This window comes from Hippopotamus amphibius, chromosome 6 (assembly GCF_030028045.1).
Source record: "Hippopotamus amphibius kiboko isolate mHipAmp2 chromosome 6, mHipAmp2.hap2, whole genome shotgun sequence".
NCBI lineage: Eukaryota > Metazoa > Chordata > Mammalia > Artiodactyla > Hippopotamidae > Hippopotamus > Hippopotamus amphibius.
The window spans coordinates 115,139,173-115,158,214 of record NC_080191.1 but is presented as its reverse complement, the minus strand read 5'-3'; the positions used below and the strand labels follow the sequence as shown (position 1 = coordinate 115,158,214).

General features: G+C 58.9%; 1 protein-coding gene across 3 annotated transcripts; it reads left to right on the top strand.

Annotated features, from left to right (window-relative positions):
- The first annotated feature begins 1,074 nt into the window (after window positions 1-1,074).
- On the top strand, window positions 1,075-18,551 carry AMOTL2 (angiomotin like 2). 3 transcript variants are annotated; one of them, XM_057738897.1, is made up of 10 exons: window positions 1,075-1,268; window positions 3,836-4,630; window positions 7,363-7,657; window positions 8,734-8,878; window positions 9,235-9,327; window positions 12,940-13,235; window positions 14,013-14,320; window positions 15,090-15,304; window positions 15,841-16,017; window positions 16,761-18,551. In XM_057738897.1, the coding sequence occupies exons 2-10, from the start codon at window positions 3,897-3,899 to the stop codon at window positions 16,817-16,819; spliced, it is 2,322 nt and encodes a 773-aa protein (XP_057594880.1). In that variant the 5' UTR covers window positions 1,075-1,268; window positions 3,836-3,896; the 3' UTR covers window positions 16,820-18,551. The 3 variants fall into 3 exon arrangements, with proteins under 3 accessions (XP_057594880.1, XP_057594878.1, XP_057594879.1); XM_057738895.1 differs by having other exon boundaries at window positions 15,838-16,017; XM_057738896.1 differs by lacking the exon at window positions 1,075-1,268 and adding an exon at window positions 1,826-1,909 and having other exon boundaries at window positions 15,838-16,017.
- Window positions 18,552-19,042: the final 491 nt, after the last annotated feature.

Genomic DNA, 19,042 nt, shown 5'->3' with positions numbered 1-19,042 from the left:
CAGAGGAGGAACAGCAGGAGCAACAGAAGTGGACATAAGGCAGGACCCCTGGCTGGCAGGGGTGTGGAGGGAAATGAAGAAACCAGAACAGAGAGAGGGCAGATGAAGAGACGAGGGCTCCCAGGGTCTGCCCTATTCACCTAGGGAACCCGGATTCCGGTGGCTCCTGAAAAGTTTTGGGAGTGACAGCCTGAGCAGCCCACTGGCTTCATCACTTACTCTCTGTGTGACCCTGGGCACGTTAATTAACCTCTCTGAGCCTTGGTTTCCTCATTTATAAGACAGGGGTGATAAAAGAAATCCCTGGGAGGATGACTGGAAGGGCTGGATGGGATGACCAGGCAGAAGCATCCGTGTGCTCTCCCTAAAGGGGTGCCCCTTACTACCTTCTTTGGGAAGAACTGGACGAAGCACCTGGCGGTGGGTGATTCAGCTGGTTAAGTGGGTCAGATACACCAGATTTTTCAACCCAGATCCACACTTCCTGTGGAGACAGATCCGGAAAGAGCTGGCGAAGGTGTTTGTAAACAAAAAAGTGCAATTCGAAGGTTGCCGCCGGCGACAACCAGCGAGGCTACGTGCTTGAAGCAAGAGTCATCTCTTCGCCAGGGGCACGGTTCAAGCCGGGCAGATATGGACATCTCTGCAGTCCTCACTCCCTGTGTACACACACACACACACACACACAGAGCCCCCTCACCCCCAACCATGTCCCGAAGCAACAGCCAGAGTCCCTCGGGGCGACACGCTGTACATCCCTCAGTGCCGTCCGGCCGATGGGCCTGGAGGAGTGAGAGGAAGGCAGGGACGTGCTTGGGGGCGGTAAGGGGCGAGTTGGATTCATGAGTCCCCAGCAGCTCCGAAGGCAGAGCGGGGGCGCGGGCCGGGGAGGGGCGCAGCGAGGCCGGGAGGCCGGGGCGGCCGGGGCGGCCGGGGCCGCAGCGCCGCCTCCCCGGAGGAAAGCGGGGGCGGGGAGGAGGGAGCGGGAGGAGGCGGAGGACGGAGGGCGGAGGGCGGAGGAGGGCGGCGCGCCGCGAGGTTATTTGTGGTTCGCTTTGATCCCCAGGGGGAACCTGAAACTCTCACATTCCTGGCATAGCAGCCGCCTCCGGCGAGGGCCGACCCTGGGGCTGCGCGCTAGGGCCCGAGCGGCCAGAGCGTCGGCGCCACCGCCGAGAGCGCACCTCCGCCGCCGCGCTGAGCCGAGCCGCGCCGCGCCGGGCTGGGTCGTCGGGGCTGACCGCGCGGAGCGCCCGCGGGCCGCAGCGGTAAGGAAGGCCGCCTGGCGCTTCGGGGAGCGCGCGGGGCCGCAGAGACGCACCCCCGCTGCAGCCCGGCCTTTTCCGGGAGCGGGAGTGAATGCAGCGTTCTCCAGGCGCAGCGCGCCTCTCCCGGCAGCCGCGAAGCGGGGCGAGGGCCGCTCCGCCCGGGGGCGTCTCGAGGGGCGCCTGGGGTCTGTCGAAGGCGCGCGGGTCCGCTGGGGCTGGAGGAGGGGGCAGCCTCTGGGGAGAGCGGAGTGGGTGTTCTGGGTTACGGGTCGGGGAGAGGGGCGCGAATCGGGGCGGGAGGCGCCGCTTGGAGCTCAAGTTGCAGGGCCCTGGGGGGTGATTTGGTTGGGTGGGGGTTCCAGGTGTCTCTGCCCCCCAACTAGCCCAAGAATTCCTCTTTGTCTTCCTTGGAAAATCCTCTCTGGAGCCATGGTCTGGCTCTCACTTAGAAAGAATGCAGCCTGCCGTCCAGCCCGGTGACGTCAGCGCTGGAGCATTTGGAAAACAAAGAAGGCTCGGGAGGGAGGGAGGGAGGCGGATCCACGACGCTTAAAGACCTCTCCCGGCCACGGGCTACCGTCGTCCACCCGCTGCAGGCGGAGCGGCGGCCACCGGGTGCTCGTGCTCTGCCAGGAGTCCGGGTAGGGCGGGATCCCTCGCTGGGGTGCGATCTGACTTAGAGACCCTCGCTTCGGTTCCTTAGGCGAGCGTGAGCCCAGGCAAAGGCCAGAGTTGCGTGCTTGCTTAGAAGGGGGTGTTTCAGAGAGCCGGGCGCGCCAGTGCAGCGGGGGCGCACCACCCGGGTCGCGGGCGCAGATGTTAGTAACGGCTCGGCTGAAAGGAGGTGCGTCTGAGGGGCCTGACCTGGACAAACGCGGGCTGAGAGGCGCGGGAGGTGTTCCCTGCTGCGAGGCACACTGTTGAGGGGAGGTGGCCTGGGATCTGTCGAGAAAGCTGCATTCCCCGGTCCTTCTCTACTGGAGTCAGCCCAGAAAGTGATTAACTTAGGAAATGCCCGGTGGGTGAAACGCTAGGAAGAATTGATTCCTGTTTGTTTTGCCTCAGGTAGCTCTGGAACCTTGGGTAGCTCTGGAGTCTCGCATCTCCCCTCCTTGTGTGTGTGTGTTGGGGGGGGTGGGGGTAAGGAGGGTGAGAGATGGGATGCCCGGAAGGACGAATCCAGAGATGCCCTCCAGACTCATCTCCCTCTCCCCAGTTCTGGGCAGCTGGGAGGAGGGAATGGAATAGCTGCTCTGCCAACCGGCCAAGCCCTAACTGGAGCCCGGCGCCGGGGCTTGTTTTGTGGCAGAGGAGGGGCTGCATTCCTCCCGTGTCCTTCTCCCATACACACAGGACCTGTGGAGGTTTTGTTTGGTCTTCCCTAAATCCCAGTTTGGAGGTTTGTGTTGGAGGAGGCTGTGGAAAGAAAGCCGGGTGAGGTGGACAGCCAGCCAGGCCTTGAGCCACTGGGAGCCCAGGCTCAGAAGGGGGGACACCTTCTACAGGAGATATTATCTCCCTGCAGTTTAGGCTCAGAGCCCCCAGCCCCAGATCCCTGCAGCCAAGAGCCTCCCTGCTCGCTCCCTTACTCCTTCAGGCAGCTCCAGTGGTGTCACCCAGTGTCAGGATGATGAGGGCCCATCCCCTGCGGGCCTAGAGGACCATCAGGGCACTTGCAAGGAACCAGTGTGGGGGCGGGGCTGGGGGCAGTAATCATAAAATTAAAGCCATCGTGCCACCCTTTCTTTTTCCTGGAGCACGTGTGCACTTACTCTCAGCACTCAGACTGTGTGACTGGCCCACAAACCTTGATGGGTGGCACCTTTTTGCCTCATCTCATACAACCATCGCCCTGTTGTAGTCTCTCTTCTTTCATCCCTTATTCACCAATCCAGATACATTTTCTCCTTCTTCCTGTTCACCTTGCAGAGTGACTGCCAAGGTCATCCCATGACAGGGAGGGCTCAGCAGGGTAAGGCATGGTGAGTTAGCTGTGCCAAGGCCGGGGCTCAGGCATGCTTCGACCTAGAGGGTCCTGGGGGCTGTTTGCCTAAGGCTTCTATCTGGCCAGACTCATTCTTTACCACCTGCCCATGAACTGGAGCCCTGTCTACCCCTGGACTGGAGGGCTCAGTGGTGAGAGCTGACCGAGGCCTGCCCTGGAGCCTCTCATCCTGCTCTTTGATGGGAAGCTGACTGCAGGAGGCTGAGGTTCCTGGTGTCTAGGTGACTGGTGTCTTTCTCTAGGCACAGTAAGTCTCCATGAATATGATTATAACGGCAGTCCTTTGCCAAGGATTTGTGGTGCACTGGGAGCTCCACAGCCATTGCCTCTTAATTCTCAACTCCATGAGGTTAGCATTATTCTTTCCATATTTCCAGTGGAGAAACTGAGGCTCGGAAGTTAGCTGACTTGCCTTGGTCAGTAGGTGGCAGCCTTGGCAGTTGGACCAAGGCTTGTGTGCCCCTCCATAGCCTTGCTCTTTACCATTATGCCTTTGGCAGTGATGGAAAGGGGCCGCCTTTCCCATGTGCTCCCACTGAGCGCTTTCTTTCTCTCCTCCCAGGTGCTCTGGGGCCAGGTGCCGCTGGCCTTTGTCCAGGAGGGTGTGTGCAAGCCCAGGGAGCATGAGGACGCTGGAAGATTCCTCGGGTACGGTCCTGCACCGCCTCATCCAGGAGCAGCTGCGCTATGGCAACCTGACCGAGACCCGCACGCTGCTGGCCATCCAGCAGCAGGCCCTGCGGGGTGGGGCCGGGGCCGGGGGCACAGGGAGCCCCCAGGCCCCCACGGAGTACGCAGCACCCGAGGACAGTCAGGTGCTGCAGCAGGCCACAAGGCAGGAGCCCCAGGGCCAAGAGCACCAGGGCACCGAGACCCACCTGGCAGAGAACAGCCTCTACCGGCTGTGCCCGCAGCCCGGCAAGGGCGAGGAGCTGCCCACCTATGAGGAGGCCAAAGCCCACTCGCAGTACTACGCAGCCCAGCAGGCGGGGCCCCGGCCACACATGGGGGACCGGGATCCCCGCGGGGCCCCGGGAGGCGGTCGGAGGCAGGATGAGGCCCTTCGCGAGCTGAGGCACGGGCACGTGCGCTCCCTGAGCGAGCGGCTCCTGCAGCTGTCCCTGGAGAGGAACGGGGCCCGCACCCCCAGCCACATGAGCGCCTCCCACAGCTTCCCCCAGCTGGCCCGCAACCAGCAGGGTCCCCCTCCCAGGGGTGCCCCTGCGGAGGGTCCGGAGCCCCGTGGACCTCCACCTCAGTACCCACACATCATGCTAGCTCACGAGACCACCTCTGCCGTCACCGACCCGCGGTACCGCGCCCGTGGCAACCCGCACTTCCAGCATGCGGAAGTCAGGTAACTGCCCACCTCGGTCTTCAAGCTCTTGACTTCCTTCCAGTGTAGTCCTCCCCCGGGGTGAAGAGCCTCCAGAGGGCTGGTGAGCTCCAGAGGAAGGCTGATGATACCCTCTCCCTCCCAAAGTCGGAGCTAATGCTGGAAGGAAAGAGGGATTTAGCCAGGGTCACATGAGAACTTCGTGGCATCCCTTGCTTTAATTCAGAGAAGGACACCATTGTCTAATTGGCTGTAGCAGTCAAGTAACCAGGGTTCTCAGAGGCTGTGAATTACAGCAGGGGGTTAAAGGTTAGGTTTCAGAAAGAACTTGCAAGACAAGGACACTATTGCCAAACTGTTTCTAAGTTAAGCGCGAAGAAGGTGGGGCCTCCTCTGGAGGCTTCTAAGAACAAGTGGACACGTTTGCTTTCTGTGATTACTGGGAGGCACTCCTAACTGTAAGCGGGAAAGAAAGGACCAGATGGCCTCCTTAGAGACCTTTCCCTGTTCCTACACCCGTGCAGGAGCTGCCCTGTGCCTACCATTCATTTCCTTTCATGGTTTTCTGTGTGGTCCATGTGGCTAGAGTCTGGAGTGGGAGAGGATTTTCAGTCCAGGGGAGCCCCTTGCTGTGGAGGCTCCAGAGAGGCTAATGGGGGGGCTTAGCGTTTGATGCTGAGTGTGAAGGGAAGCCTTTAGAGGTAGCGATTTGGCTTACCTTTTTAAAAAGGTTCCTCTGTTGCATGTGGAGAATGGATGCTAGGGGCAAGAATGGAAGCAGGGATGCCCGGTGGGGGCAGGAAGCTCAGATAGTTTGCAGAAATAGTGTTCCTAGAAATGAGGCTCTCGCTTGGCCCTGCACCTTCTCCTGAGAAGCTGACACACCCTTTTCACACGCCTGCATCTCCCCCCAACAAGGGTCCAGGAAACCCCACCAGAGGAGCCTGGAGGTTTGCAGACTCCCTTCCTCTGATGGCCCAAGGTCCAAGTCTGGTTCTCTTCATGCCTGCTGAGTCCTCACTTAGTCACCCGCTTTCCCACCATGTGGCCTTTCGCGGGAAAGGTGCCTTTCTTTGCTCTCGAGAAATGAGTGACGGGAGGGCCTTGGAATGGAGGCACCAGAGGACAGAGCCTGTGGGTTTTTGCCAGCCTCCACGTCCCAGGCCCCCTACCTTATCTCCCTTCTCAGGGCTCGGTCCTGGGAGAGTTTCGGAAGCTGAGTTGCGGTTTCTTCTCTTGGACCAGCCTTACTGAGCCCTGTCAGGAAAAGATAATATCGTGGAAAGGAAGTAGACTGTTTGCAGGAGAACAAAAAAAGAGCGGGGGGGGGGGGGGGGGGGGGGCCGGCAAGGGGAAGGGAGAGCAAGTGTGAAGGAAAGGAGGCTCTATTCTTTCTCAGAGCCAAGTCATCCCCAAAGAATGCCATTTGTGTCTGCCTGGCCCAGGGCAGGGGGGGCAAGTTCAAGAAGCAACCCCAAGATGCCACATTTAGCAGCACAGGGAGAGTTTGCACATTCCAGTGGGGACCCGCTCAGCTCTCACTGAAAGCTCTGCCTCGGGCAGTAAGAGAATATATCTGCCAGCCTCTCCTTCGGCCTACCTGATGAGGCTTGCTTGCTGGGAACTGGGGGCAGAGACTGTTCTTTTAGCCTAGGATCCTAAGAAGAGGAGGGAAGCCGGAGTCTGGAGCGGGAAGGATGAAGGGGAGGGATGAGGGGAAGGGCGGGCGTGGGTGCTGAGGTGATGGACTCCTGTGGGGTTTCCGGGACTTGGGAGAGTTCCCGGTGGACCTGAGGCCATCTGTTCTTTTACGCTTAGAGCCACAAGGCCCCAGAAAGGCTCTGTGACCCCACATATCTCTTACTCTTTGCTCCTTCCCTTGACATGGGGCCCTGAGGCTGATGTTACACCAGTGGAACATGGTCCCTGAACTCAGGCTATTGTCATAGTCCAGAGGCAGCCCCGACGCCCCAGAAAATCAAGTGTTTGGGTGACATTTAGTCATTGAGCAGAGTAAGCTGCCGTGGCCACTAGGAGAGCAGAGGATGGGCCGTCGTGGGAGCGCGTGCTGCAGGCCCAGCACTCTGCCAGGCAAATGCAGCCCTGCCAAACCCCCTTGAGGCTGAGACCCTCAGCCTCAGGAGAGCAGAGGCCTGCCGCACTGCGGGCTCAAACACTGGAGCCGGAACTGGAATGCCTCTTTTGTCAGACTCGAGCCCAGGCTCTAACCCTGACATCTGTCTCGCCGCTTTAACCTTAGCCACGGTGTTCTAAAAATGTTTTTTCAAGGGGTGACGGGACCCAAACTAGGAGGGAGAAGAAGTGAGGGTGCCGCGCCGGCAGGTGCGCCCAGGGCCTGACCGTGGCGGCCGGAACACACATGGGGCAGCTGCCGCGGCCCAGCCACCAAGTGGCCCAGAGGCCTGGAAGGCTGTGTGTTCAGTCTTGATGCACGTGACTTCCAGACTCAAGAAAAGCCTTCTATTGATTTGAAGGGTCAGGGTGCGTTTTTAAACATGTATTATTTAAGCACGGGTTGCTGGGATAGCTGAGGCTGATCCCCAGGGCCTTGGCCACAGTGAGGCTGGGCGTGACACAAGCATGCCGATGGTAGTCCCCTCCAGCCCTGCTCTCCTGGCCCCTGAAGGTCTTGGGGACACCATGGGTCGCACCTCACACTATGGGGAGGCCGTCTGCCCGGGAGGGCTGGGGTGGCTCTGCGGCCTCTGAGCACCTACTCTTCTGTTCCCCAGGATCCTGCAGGCCCAGGTGCCCCCTGTGTTCCTCCAGCAGCAGCAGCAGTACCAGTACCTGCAGCAGCCCCAGGAGCACCCCCCAGCTGCCCTCAGCCATGGCCCTCTAGGCTCCCTCAGCCCACCTGGGGTGGAGGGCCCCGCAAGCACCCAGGCCTCCTCGGCCACATCAGGCAGTGCCCACCTGGCCCAGGTGGAGACTGTGTTGAGGGAGAACGCCAGGCTGCAGAGGGACAACGAGAGGCTGCAGAGGGAGCTGGAGAGCTCAGCGGAGAAGGCTGGCCGCATCGAGAAGGTGGGCCCTGTGGGGGCCTCTGAGGGGCAGGGGGACGAAGGGACCCCAATGGGGCTGACCGGGGAGGGGGCCGTCCCAGGGGAAGCAGAGGAGCCTGAGAGCTGGTCTGGCTGGGCTTCTCAGCCATCCCCCAGCCCCCCACCCGCATCCCGCAGGCACCCTCCCTGGCGGACTGCAGACAGCTGGGGAGCAGCCGGCAGGGCAGGCCTGGGGCACATGCAGTTGCTGCCCAGTGGTGATTAGAAAGGACCCATTCACGGTTCCCTCACGCTCGCACCCTTCCCCTGCACACACCCCCTCCCGTGGACACCTCCCACAGAGAGGCCTTTGTATCCCCCACACAACAGCGAGTCTGTTCCAGGCCAGCCCTGGCCACAGGGAAAGCCCCTCCTCTTCGAAAAAAACGAGGGACTTATTGGAATTACAGGCCAGCTGGGAGCACGTGCGGAACCTGCCAGCCGCCAAGTGGGAGGGGCAGCTGGGGCCAGGCTGGCCCTCTGGGGTGGATGGTGATGGCTGAAGAAGGAAATACTCCAGGCAGAGGCGGCTCAGGCTGGGGTCTGGGGCTCCCTTCTTAGTGAAGGGTCACCAGCTGAGTGCCCAGCCTTAGGAGGTGGCCTCAGGCTTCCCGTGGCCGTCCTGTGGTGTCCAAGACAGGTCCACCCTTCAGACCATGGCTGGAGTCCAAGTGCCCACTCCTGGCCCCTTGTGCACAGATTGCTCAGTAGAAGCCAGACAGGAGGAAAATGCTTCTTCCTGGATATTGGGCTTCAGAAAGCTGTGCTTAGTCACTCTGCAGGCATGCCACTTTTGGGGAACCTGGCCTTGGGTTCGCAGGACCTTGGGACAGATGAAGGGACCCTGGCTTGCCTGTTCCAGCAGTCCGGTTCACCTCTGGAGGCTACAGGCTGCAGCCCATCCCACTAGGGCTAGGTGGATGTTTTTGCTGTGGCTTCTCATCCTCTCCTCTCACCCTTGGTGATGGAGATCAGCCCGGGTCTGTGGAGGGGATCTCAATGCCACTCCCTTCCTGGGAGCTCCCCCCTTCCTTCAGCTCTGCTGTCTGCCTCTTGCAGCTGGAGAGCGAAATCCAGCGGCTCTCTGAAGCCCACGAGAGCCTGACGAGGGCGTCTTCCAAGCGGGAGGCCCTGGAGAAGACCATGCGGAACAAGATGGACAGTGAGATGAGGCGGCTGCAGGACTTCAACCGGGATCTGAGAGGTGAGGACGGCTTGCCCAGGTGGAGGGAGGGCGGGGAGCGCCTGCAGACGGCTTGATTCCTCTGTTCCAGGAAATCATTCAGAATCTCTGTTCTCTGTAATAGTAGTATAAATCCACTCAGAGGGGACCAGGCTGAGACTCCCGGGGGGCCACCTTGATAGAGGGATGCTTGTTTGTATGTTCCAGACCTTGGGGCCCCTCACGGAGCTCCAGGGTGACCTGGGGCTTCCCTGTGAGCCCACCCCCAGCTTGGAGAATGCAGCCTGACAGATAAGACCGGAGGGGACACCCTGGCAGGCAGCTTCAGCTGTACTCAGACATTTTTCCTTAAAACATCTTTTCTTTATTTAAAACAGAGAGATTGGAATCTGCAAACCGGCGCCTGGCAAGCAAGACGCAGGAGGCGCAGGCAGGCAGTCAGGACATGGTGGCCAAGCTGCTGGCTCAGAGTGAGTCGGGGTCCCACTCAGGAGCCTGGCCAGAGGTGTGGCTGGCCGGGCCAGGATACCCCCTCTGGACAGGGAGGATCGGCCTCCTCTATCAAAGCTGTGCTTGGACTTCAGGTTTACTGAATGCCCGCTATGCACCCAGCCCTGAACTGGACCTGGGGGAGCAGTAGTTTCTGAAGAGGAGCAAGATCTGCTTCTCTGTGTATTGGGGAGATCAGTGGATACAGAGGGACAGCTGGGGAGCAGTGCTTTGCTGAGCTGTGCTGTTGACCACGGGTTCGGTGTCCTTCAGAAGCACGGGGGAGGCCTTACAGCCCTGGAGACAGGTTGGGTGAAAGAGAAGGAAGAGTCTGAGTCTCCCAGAGGGTGCCCAGTGGGAATGTGGGAAACTGAGGAGCCTGGAGAGGCTGGGCCCTAACAGGTGGACGCACCAGCCAAAAACAGAGCATAACCAACAGGGCAGCCTAAAGAAGGGGTTCAGGAGGATCCCCTAAAGTGGGTGGTCAGAGGCTTCTGGAAGAACAGATGAGTCACTCATTTGTTCACTAGCACAGCTGTGCTGAGCCGCTGGCAGGCGTGGCACAGAGCGAGAACAGGTGAGGAAGGTGCCGGGCCAAGGAGGTCAAGAGAGGCAGTAAACTTGAGGAAGAAGCAGGGTCTTCCCAGCACAGATTCCAGGGAACAAGGGTGGCCTGACCCTGGAGGCAAGATGAGGAGGGGTCCCCAGCAGCCTGCGAGAGGGGCTCTGTGGGGTGGCGGGCTGGGGAGCGGGTGACCGGTGAGGAAGCAGCAGGACAGCTCAAGTGCAGGTGTGGGCAGGAAGTTTGGGGGGAGGGGGAGGACAAAGGAAGCCCCAGAGCTCAACAGTAGGAAGAAGCAGCAGTTATTTATTAAGCTCCTCCTGTATGCTCTTATTCTGTGCCCTAGTGATGTTAGGGTGTTTGCAAAGGGGTGGAGTGGGGGTAGCTGGTGTCTGTGCTAGGGTGGCTTGGAGGAAGGTGGAACCCATCAGAAAGCCTACCGTGCTGAAGCTGGATAGTTAAGAGGTGTCCAGAAGTGGAGGGGCAGCTGGAGGGCTGAGCTCTGGCTGGCAGCACCTCCCTCCTCCTGAGGCTCAGCCCTGAGCAGGGCGGGCGCGAGCCCAGCACTGAAGGGCTGGGGGTTGGGGGTGGGCAGGAGGTGGGCGGGGCTGTACCAGGGCGAGGCGCGGACTTAGGGTTGGGCGGGAGCGGGGTGTGATGGAGAGGGGGGAGGGGACCGCCCCGGGAGTCGCCGTTGGGAGTCGGGAGAGGACGGGTTTCTGGAAAGGGGCAGAGTGGGGCGCCCTGTAGTAGAGAACCGACTTTGCGGGCCGGGCTCCGCCAAAGAAAGGAAGTCACGGGCGGCTTTCTGGGAGCAGGCGGGGGAGGGGCGAGGGGGGAGCAGGCCCGGAGGCGTTTCCGCTCCCCGGGGAGCGAGCGCCAGGCTGTTCTTGGCTCCCGGCAGCAGCCGTGAATCTGGCAGCGGCGGGTGACCTGGATGCCCGGCATTCCTGAGCCCGGGCTGTTCCGCTGCCGCCCCCCCCCCCACCCCCGCCGCTCCCGCCCGCGCTGCGGCAGGAGGGACACTGGGACAAAGGGACTGGGACGGCCCGGTGGGGCCTCGCTTTGGCCGGGTGAAAGGCCCCCTGCTCCCTCCACTGTTCGCCCGCCCTTGGCCCCCCTCCCTGTCTCCCGGATCCCCTCCCACCCCGGCCCGGGAGCTCCCCCGGCCAGCACCCCGTCCTCCCCTCTGCCTGCCAGGCCCAGGGTTTTCTCCTGGTGGCTGGGGATGGCCAAGGTCTCAGGCCTCCCAGCCCCTGCCGGGGCCTTAAAGGTGTGCAAGGCTGCAGGAAGCCTCTGGAAGCCAAAGGCTGGGTCCTCAGGACCCTCCCCAGGGGCTGAGGAAAGCCAAGCCGCCCTTCCTGGCTCCTAATAGCCATGGGGAAACCAGAATTCTCAGGGCAAATGTCTCTGGTTGACCTCACCTTTTTTCTGGAGTCAGTCAACACTAGGAGGGACGTGTAGCCACTATCACCGGTGCCATCTGCTTTTTCTACTAGGCAAGCCATACAGACCCCTAGCTCAGGTCAGGCCCTGCCCTCCCTGGGTACCCAGCCTTGAGTCCTGAGGCGCGGTTCTCCCAGCCCTGTTCCCTTTGGGCAGTTTCTTCTCACCTGAGCCTCAGATTCTGAGGCTGTAAGACGGGACCATCATAAGACTGGAATGAGATGCACGCCTCCTGCAAACTCTGCAAGCTCTTGGGCTCTCTGAAGCCTCGCAGGACAGGGTCATTGTCTCAAGGTCCCAAGTCCCCGTCAGCACTCCTGCCTGCCCCCTCCGCTGCACTCAGGTATCAGGCCAGGTCAGGATGAAAGGCTCAATTTCAGTGTTACTGAACCCCGGCATCTTTTCCCTCCACCCCAAAGAATGAGGCCAGCCTGGGCCCAGCCTTGAAAAATTCCAGAGTGAACCAGAGCTGACCTGGGTTGGTCGCCTGTGTCCTCCCTCTCTGCCCCAGGGCCCTGAGTAAATGAATCGTCCCTTCTGCCTGCCGGGTCCCAAGCCTTCCCTCTTCTGTTCCAGAGCCTGTATTGTCTGCTATGATAGGCCCTTAGCCACCCATGGCCCAAAGGTTAAAATTAATTAAAATTAAATAAAATGAAAAATTCAGCTTCTCCCTCACGCTAGCCACATTTCCAGTGCTCAATAGCCATACATGCCGAGTGGCTACTACACTGGTTGGCATGGTGTAGAAGAAGTCCATTGCAGTAGAAAATTCCACTGTGCTATGATAGTGCTGCTCTAGAGACAGTGCCTTTGAGTCCATCAGGAAAGCCCCATACTCCAGGGCTAGGGGCACCTGGGACCACAGAAGGAGCCCTGGAAGCCACTTTGGGAGGCCTCTGAGTGTGAGGGCCTCACACCACAGCCAACAGCCTGGTCCTTCAGAGGCAGGCTGACTTGGGTCCCCATCCTGGCAGCATCATTCACCTCCTATGTTTCCTCTCCATTAAGTTGGGAGTCAAATCCTGTCTCGAGGGACAGGCTTCAGTGGAATAAGTGGAACGATATGTGTAAGTGCCCGGCTCCCGAGGCAGCACACGGTGGTTCTCCTCCCCGTTCCTTCATTCTTCCCCGTGAATAATGACCACGAGACAGTCCGCCTGAGCCTCTGTTTTCTCATCTGGAAATGGGCATCACCGTTCCTCCCCGTCTAGTCTCTAGCGTCACCATGAGACTCAAGGGAAGTGGTGAATGTGTTTTGGAAATGGTGACACCTGGCGCAAGTGGGCAGAATTGGGGGCTCTCTCCTGACAAAGCCATGTCCCCGCAGAGGAACAGTGTAGCCCAGTGATTCCTGCAAGGTCCCTGGTCTGGTGGTGCCATTTACTCCTGACTTAACCTGAGCCTCAGTTTCCTGGCCCATACAATGGGGTTAATGAGGGTACCTAAGCCCTAGGTTGTTGAGAGGATCAGATGCAGTCGCACTCGTGCAGGGGTCGGCACGGAGCCCGGCACGTGGAGGGTGCTCAGCGGGGCCGCGCGAGGCGGTGGCCGTCAAGGACCGGGCCTCCCGCCTCTTTCCCTGCAGGCTACGAGCAGCAGCAGGAGCAGGAGAAGCTGGAGCGGGAGATGGCGCTGCTGCGCGGAGCCATGGAGGACCAGCGGCGACGGGCCGAGCTGCTGGAGCAGGCTCTGAGCAACGCGCAAGGCCGGGCGGCGCGGGCCGAGGAGGAGCTGCGCAAGAAGCAGGCCTACGTGGAGAAGGTGGAGCGGCTGCAGCAGGCCCTGGGGCAGCTGCAGGCTGCCTGCGAGAAGCGTGAGCAGCTGGAGCTACGGCTGCGGACGCGCCTGGAGCAGGAGCTCAAGTCCCTGCGTGCGCAGCAGGTGAGCTGGCAGAGCTGCGGTAGCGTCAGAGGAGGCCAGCTCTGAAGCCCCCCGGGTCCCTGCCGAGATCCAGGCCAAGCCCCCCTTGGAAAGCCGGGGCCATCTCTGCCAGCCTCGCTGAAGGCCCCTCCCGGCCACCAGTCTTAGCAGAGGCTTAGCAGAGGCTTCTTGACCATGTGCTGACCTCGGGGATGCAAGACCTGGTCTCTGTCCTCAGCAGCAGCACAGGTTGGCCCACTTGGTCTCTAGAGGAAGTCGCTCAGGAGCCTTGACAGAGGAGACTAGCCACCTCTTGTGTGTCTCCCCAAGATCTTGGGGGAAGGTAGTCACCCAAATCCTGAGTGTTTATCTCCTCACTTTGGACCGCGTAAATAGCTCTCGTGTTTACAGACTAGATAGAGTTCTGTCTCCACTCCCATCCTGACCCTTCCCACAGAGGCAGGGTGACCAGCCAGCCCTCCTGGATTGCCCAGTTCTGTCCTAGTTTTCACCGTTGTCCCAATGTCATTAAGTTGTACCCCTTCTCAGTTTGGAGGATGATTTATATGGTCACTAGGCAAAGGAAGACCTGATCTCTCCCCCCGTGGCCTCAGGATTTGGGGCAAGGGTATGGGGACCTGTGGCTCCCCTGTGTCTCTGGGTGGAAGTGGGCTGTGAAGAGTGTGCTGTGAAGGCTGACCAAGCACAAGCCTCGGTGAGAGTCCTCGTATGGGGGCCAGGACCTGTGGCCGACACTTCCCAACTGCCTCCCCTGACCACGTGCTCCTCTCTCTGCAGAGACAGGCAGGCACCCCCAGCGGTGGCAGTAGCAGCGGTGGGTCCCCAGAGCTCAGTGCCCTGCGGCTGTCGGAGCAGCTACGGGAAAAGGAGGAGCAGGTCCTGGCGCTGGAGGCCGATATGACCAAGTGGGAGCAGAAGTATCTGGAGGAACGAGCCATGAGGCAGTTTGCCATGGATGCAGCCGCCACGGCCGCCGCCCAGCGCGACACCACTCTCATCCGGCACTCCCCCCAGCCCTCGCCCAGCAGCAGCTTCAACGAGGGCCTGCTCACTGGCGGCCACAGGCATCAGGAGATGGAAAGCAGGTCGGGCATCGCAGGCCGGGCACCTGGGTGGGGCAGGTGGCAGTGTCAAGTCCCCGCTCGTCCTTAATCTGATAAACGCCCTTACCCCACCCTGCCTAACAATCCCTCCTACTTCTGAGCTGACCTCCGTGCTCTTGGCACAGCTGGCATCATACACATATTCTTTCCCAGAGGTACCAACCAAATCCTTGGTCTGCCCAGGAAACCCGCTGTTGGGTGCCACCCAAGGCTCTGGGCCTCTACCTGCTCCCCTTCCCCCATGTAAATCAGGAACTAAGACTTTCCTACTGAGTCCACTCCATGTACCACCCCCAGAAGGAATGTGGCCTAGGCCCCTGGCCTGGGGGTAGCTAGTATTTTCTCTCCAAAAACAATCTCAGAGGCCCCACAAGATTTGCCTTTGACCTATACCTGGCTCAAAAGCACACGCACGTAGACTGAGCCCATTTGGTCAACAGCTGGGGGGTGGCCCTCTAGGACAGGGGTTGTGGCATTGCTCTTATCAGTGAACCCAGAACCTACCCCTTGATGACCTGCTTTTGCTGGTGTGAGAAGGGCCCAGGACCTCATGCACTGGTAGTTTTCAAAGCATCCAGTTCCAGAGCTGTGATGGCATTTCTGAAGGCCCCCTCCTGGCCCCTGCTGCAAGGCCAAGAGAGCCCAGCTTGGCTGTAGGGAGGGCTTTGCCTCCAGCTTCTACGAGGCGGAAAGGGTGGAGGCCATGGGATCTGTAGGTCTGAAGGTGTAAACATGGTCTCTCACCCCTCAGGTTAAAGGTGCTCCATGCCCAGATCCTGGAGAAGGATGCAGTGATCAAGGTCCTTCAGCAGCGCTCCAGGAAAGACCCTGGCAAGGCCACCCAGGGCTCTCTGAGGCCCGCCAAGTCAGTGCCATCTATCTTCGTGGCTGCAGCAGGAACCCAGGGCTGGCAAGGGCTCTCCTCCAGCGAGCGGCAGGTGGATGCCCCTGCCCGGCTGGCTGCAGGTGAGAGGAGGCAGGTGGGCGGCAGAGGCTAGGTGGCGCTCAGGCCTTTTCTCCCAGAACTGAGGCTCAGAGGAGCCAGGGCGTCCTAACCCCTCACCCAGGGGAGCCAGTTTATACTCTGGCTCCAGTGACCCTGCAGCCCGCAGCTGTCCCCCTGGTTGTGAAGAGACAGGCTGTAGCCTCCATCTCTGGAAATTCCACCACCCTGACCCCAGCCAGTTACTACCTAAGTAAAAATAGAGCTCCCTGTGCATATGTACCTTCTGGGCCAGCCCTTCCACTCCTTCTAAGCAGATGCCACAGAAAGCCGAGAGTCCCTACTGGTTTTAAGATTTAATCTATAACCCTTTGAGAAAGATTCTTCTGCTCAAAGTTTGTGGAACCCAATCCAACTTGATAGTTAGCGTTTAGTTGTAATCGAAGTTCTTGCCAATCAAGAGCAATTTGCATCCCTAATACGTACAGTTAAGTAGGGGTGTTCTTCATGGGGGCTCCATCTTATGGACAATAACTGTGAAGCTCCTGCCTTGCAGCAGACAGGACCCCGGCAGAGGAGCCAGTGGCTGCGGCGCCCCTAGCTGCCCATGCCAAACACGGCAGCAGGGATGGGAGCACCCAGACTGACGGCCCCCCGGACAGCGCCGCCGCCTGCCTGGGCCTGGAGCCCGACGGCCTTCTGGGGTGCAGCAGTGGCCAGAGGACAGCCTCGCTGGGTAAGTCTCCCCCGCTTCCCCCGGATTTCTGAGCGGGGTTGAGGGCGTGCTGGGGTGTGAATTAGAGCCCCTGGCCCTTTCTTCCAAGACCCCGCCCTACTCATTGCCCACTCTGCACAGGGACGGGTGACAGGGTGCGAGGCCCACCCCAGTACACGTGAGAGCTGGTTGGATGCATGAATAGAGGAACTGAAAACCCTGATTATAGACAGATCCACCTAGGAGACTCTTTATCTTCTCTTTGGAAGCCTTCCTTACATCTTTAACTGCCAATCTAAATATCTAAGATCATGGAGCTTGGCAAGTTCCCCTGATGGCACTCTCAAGTTAGAAGACTGTTTGAAAGGAGTCCGGGAAGGAGAAATTTGAGAAGATGCCATGAATGTGTTTGCTCCTTTTTACATTAGCCTTTGCATGTTTGCCTGGGCCCCACCATCTCAGAAAACCACAGGCATGAAAAGAATGCGGCAGCCTCCTTCCCTCAGGGCTCTCCACCCTCCCTCCAAGCCCTCTAACCAGTCCCAAGTTATAAACAACTGCATCTTCCACTCCGGAGGCTGGTGGTCTGGATGGAGAGCCGAGAAGGAGCAGAGCTTTGTGCTTGGTTGGCCAGGTTATGGGGACCCGGGCAGCTGAGGAGGGAAAAGTTGGTGAAGATAGATCCTATCTTTTAAATACGGCAGGATTTAAAAGAGCAGACTGGTAACGCTGGTTGGCATGTGCCTGTGTTCTTATCTCGCCAGATTCTGTTGCTATATCCAGAGTCCAAGACTTGTCAGACATGGTGGAGATACTCATCTGAAGGAGGTGATGCCTTGGGGACTCCGAACCATTCCCTGCTCTCCTCTGCCCTCTGCCACGCGGCCATTCCAACAGCCCCTCTAGTGGCTGCTTCCCCACCTTCCCCGGCCCTGTGCTCATTCCTGTTGACCGTCTGGTCCCAGGAGCTGAGGAAGGATGCTGCAGGGGAGTCAGGAGCTGTGAGCACCCACCCCCAGAAGACTCTGCTCCTTAGCCCCACACTCCTCCTGGGCCCGTGCGGAATGAGGACTGGGCCTTTACCAGCTTGTAGCCCAAATTTTGCTCAGAAGGGAGTAGCCCCTTCTTTACCCCCAGTGGGCACTCGGGCAGGGAGAGAGGGGATGTGTTGATTTGAGGGCTGATCTCCGAGGATGGCTGCCCGTGGACACCAGGTGCGCTGGTTGTCAGGCCTGGTTCAGTGTGGTCCCTCCAACCTCATCTGCTCCTCAGCTCCTCGCTGCCCCCTTGGGATGACCCGGCCTTGCATCTCGTGGGGCAGGTTGAGGGTGTTAGTCCCGCAGAGGCCACAGCCTCACCCCCTCACTTGGAGAGGACTGGGGTGTGCTGTGCAGTTTGTATATAATTCCCTTTCTTGTGGAACAGAAGACTAAAGGGGGCTGTTTCAGATTTGTCACCTCAGTGCTCCTGTCCCTGCTGTCGCGATTCCCCCCCCCCCCCAGTCATCTCCCCTTCTCAAGTCCTTGGCCCGTGGATTTTGATACCAGTTGATCCACGGGATATTGGCTGTCTTTTTCTCCACCTTGAACCCTGTTTGAAATGCCCACGGGACACCCCCCCTCCCCCATCCCCAGCCTCTTGAAATGGCTCCACAGCTCCTGTCCCTGGGACTTCCCGTCAGTTCGGTTATGAGCCCTGAGCCAGATGAAGCCCGCCACCACACGGATCAGCTGTGGTGGGCTTCCCAGCACCACGTCTCCCGAAAGAAACTGGAGAGATGGCCTTGTTCTCATCAGGGTCTTTGTCCATCCATCCTGGAGGGCTTGGGAGAGGGAGCTATGCTGGTGAAAACTAGTCCGTGAGACGTGACTCAGACAGTCCTCTGGAGCCCCCATCACAGCATGGCGCCGTGAGGCTGGCTCCTCAAGCCGCCCGTGCCCAGCGCCCTGAAGCAGGGCCAGCGCTTGGGAACTGGAGTGAAGCATCCAGTGGCAGCCTGCCAGCGGCAGTGACTTTGACTTCTGGTCTTAAAGAGTCCCCCAGCTCAGCCCCCGAAGCGATTGGTGGATTTTAGCAGTTTGTCTTGACTGTTTTTAGTTCTCTTTGAAACTTTTTTTTTTTTTCCTTTACTGTTTTTAGGTTTTGTATGTGTTATTTTATTCCCATGGTTCCTCAAGTTTCCTTTTTAAACATTTGCATTTGCTGGACAATTGCATATTTTTTTAAATCCCCAACCCTTCTTTAAAGCTGAAAAATGCATTTGGTTCACGTGCATTGTTTACAAAGAAAAATGAAAAAAGAGAAAAAAAGGCAAAAAAATATTGTGAAAGAAAAAAAAAACCAACTTAATATATTTTGGATTAATATTTGGTATTTCTTTTAAAGTATTTTTTTTGTGCTGTGAACATTTTCTGCCAAAGACCATGGTGTGTGTCTGTATGTTTAAGTTATCGTGAATATTTAAAATGTAAACATGGCTGTTTTGTTATGCCACCCTATACCAGGATTGCTGCTGCATTCCACTGGGTATAACAGTATTTTAATAAAAAAAAAAATTAATTAAAAGCGGTGTCTGCACAGGTGAGAGACTGCACCGAGAGGGAAGGGAGAGGGGGTGGGGACTTTGGGGGGGCCACCCATGTCATAGTCCCTGACCACTTAGCACTGAGCTGGACCTCCTCTCGCCTACCCTGTGCTCCTGTGTGCCTTGGTTCTTACACACTGGCCAGGGCATGTCCATAACCCACCAGCTCAGAATGACTGCCACTTCTCATACAAGAGGAGAGAAGAGTGCCTGTTTCCATCTTCTGATTGCAGAAAACCTTGGGTGAGGCAGGTGCCTCCTTACTTGCCAGGCAGGGAGCATACACAGCATCACCTCTTGGAGGGTCCCCAAGTCCTGGGAACTGGTGAGGCTACGTTAAGGGGAAGGTTGGAATGAGGATGTGGTTGGCTTTCTTCAGAGAACATTTCTCTCAGTCTGGGAGGGTCTGGCAGAGAGGCAGCCCCCCAGGTAGCTTTGTCCTAACTGGCTTTGGCCACACTC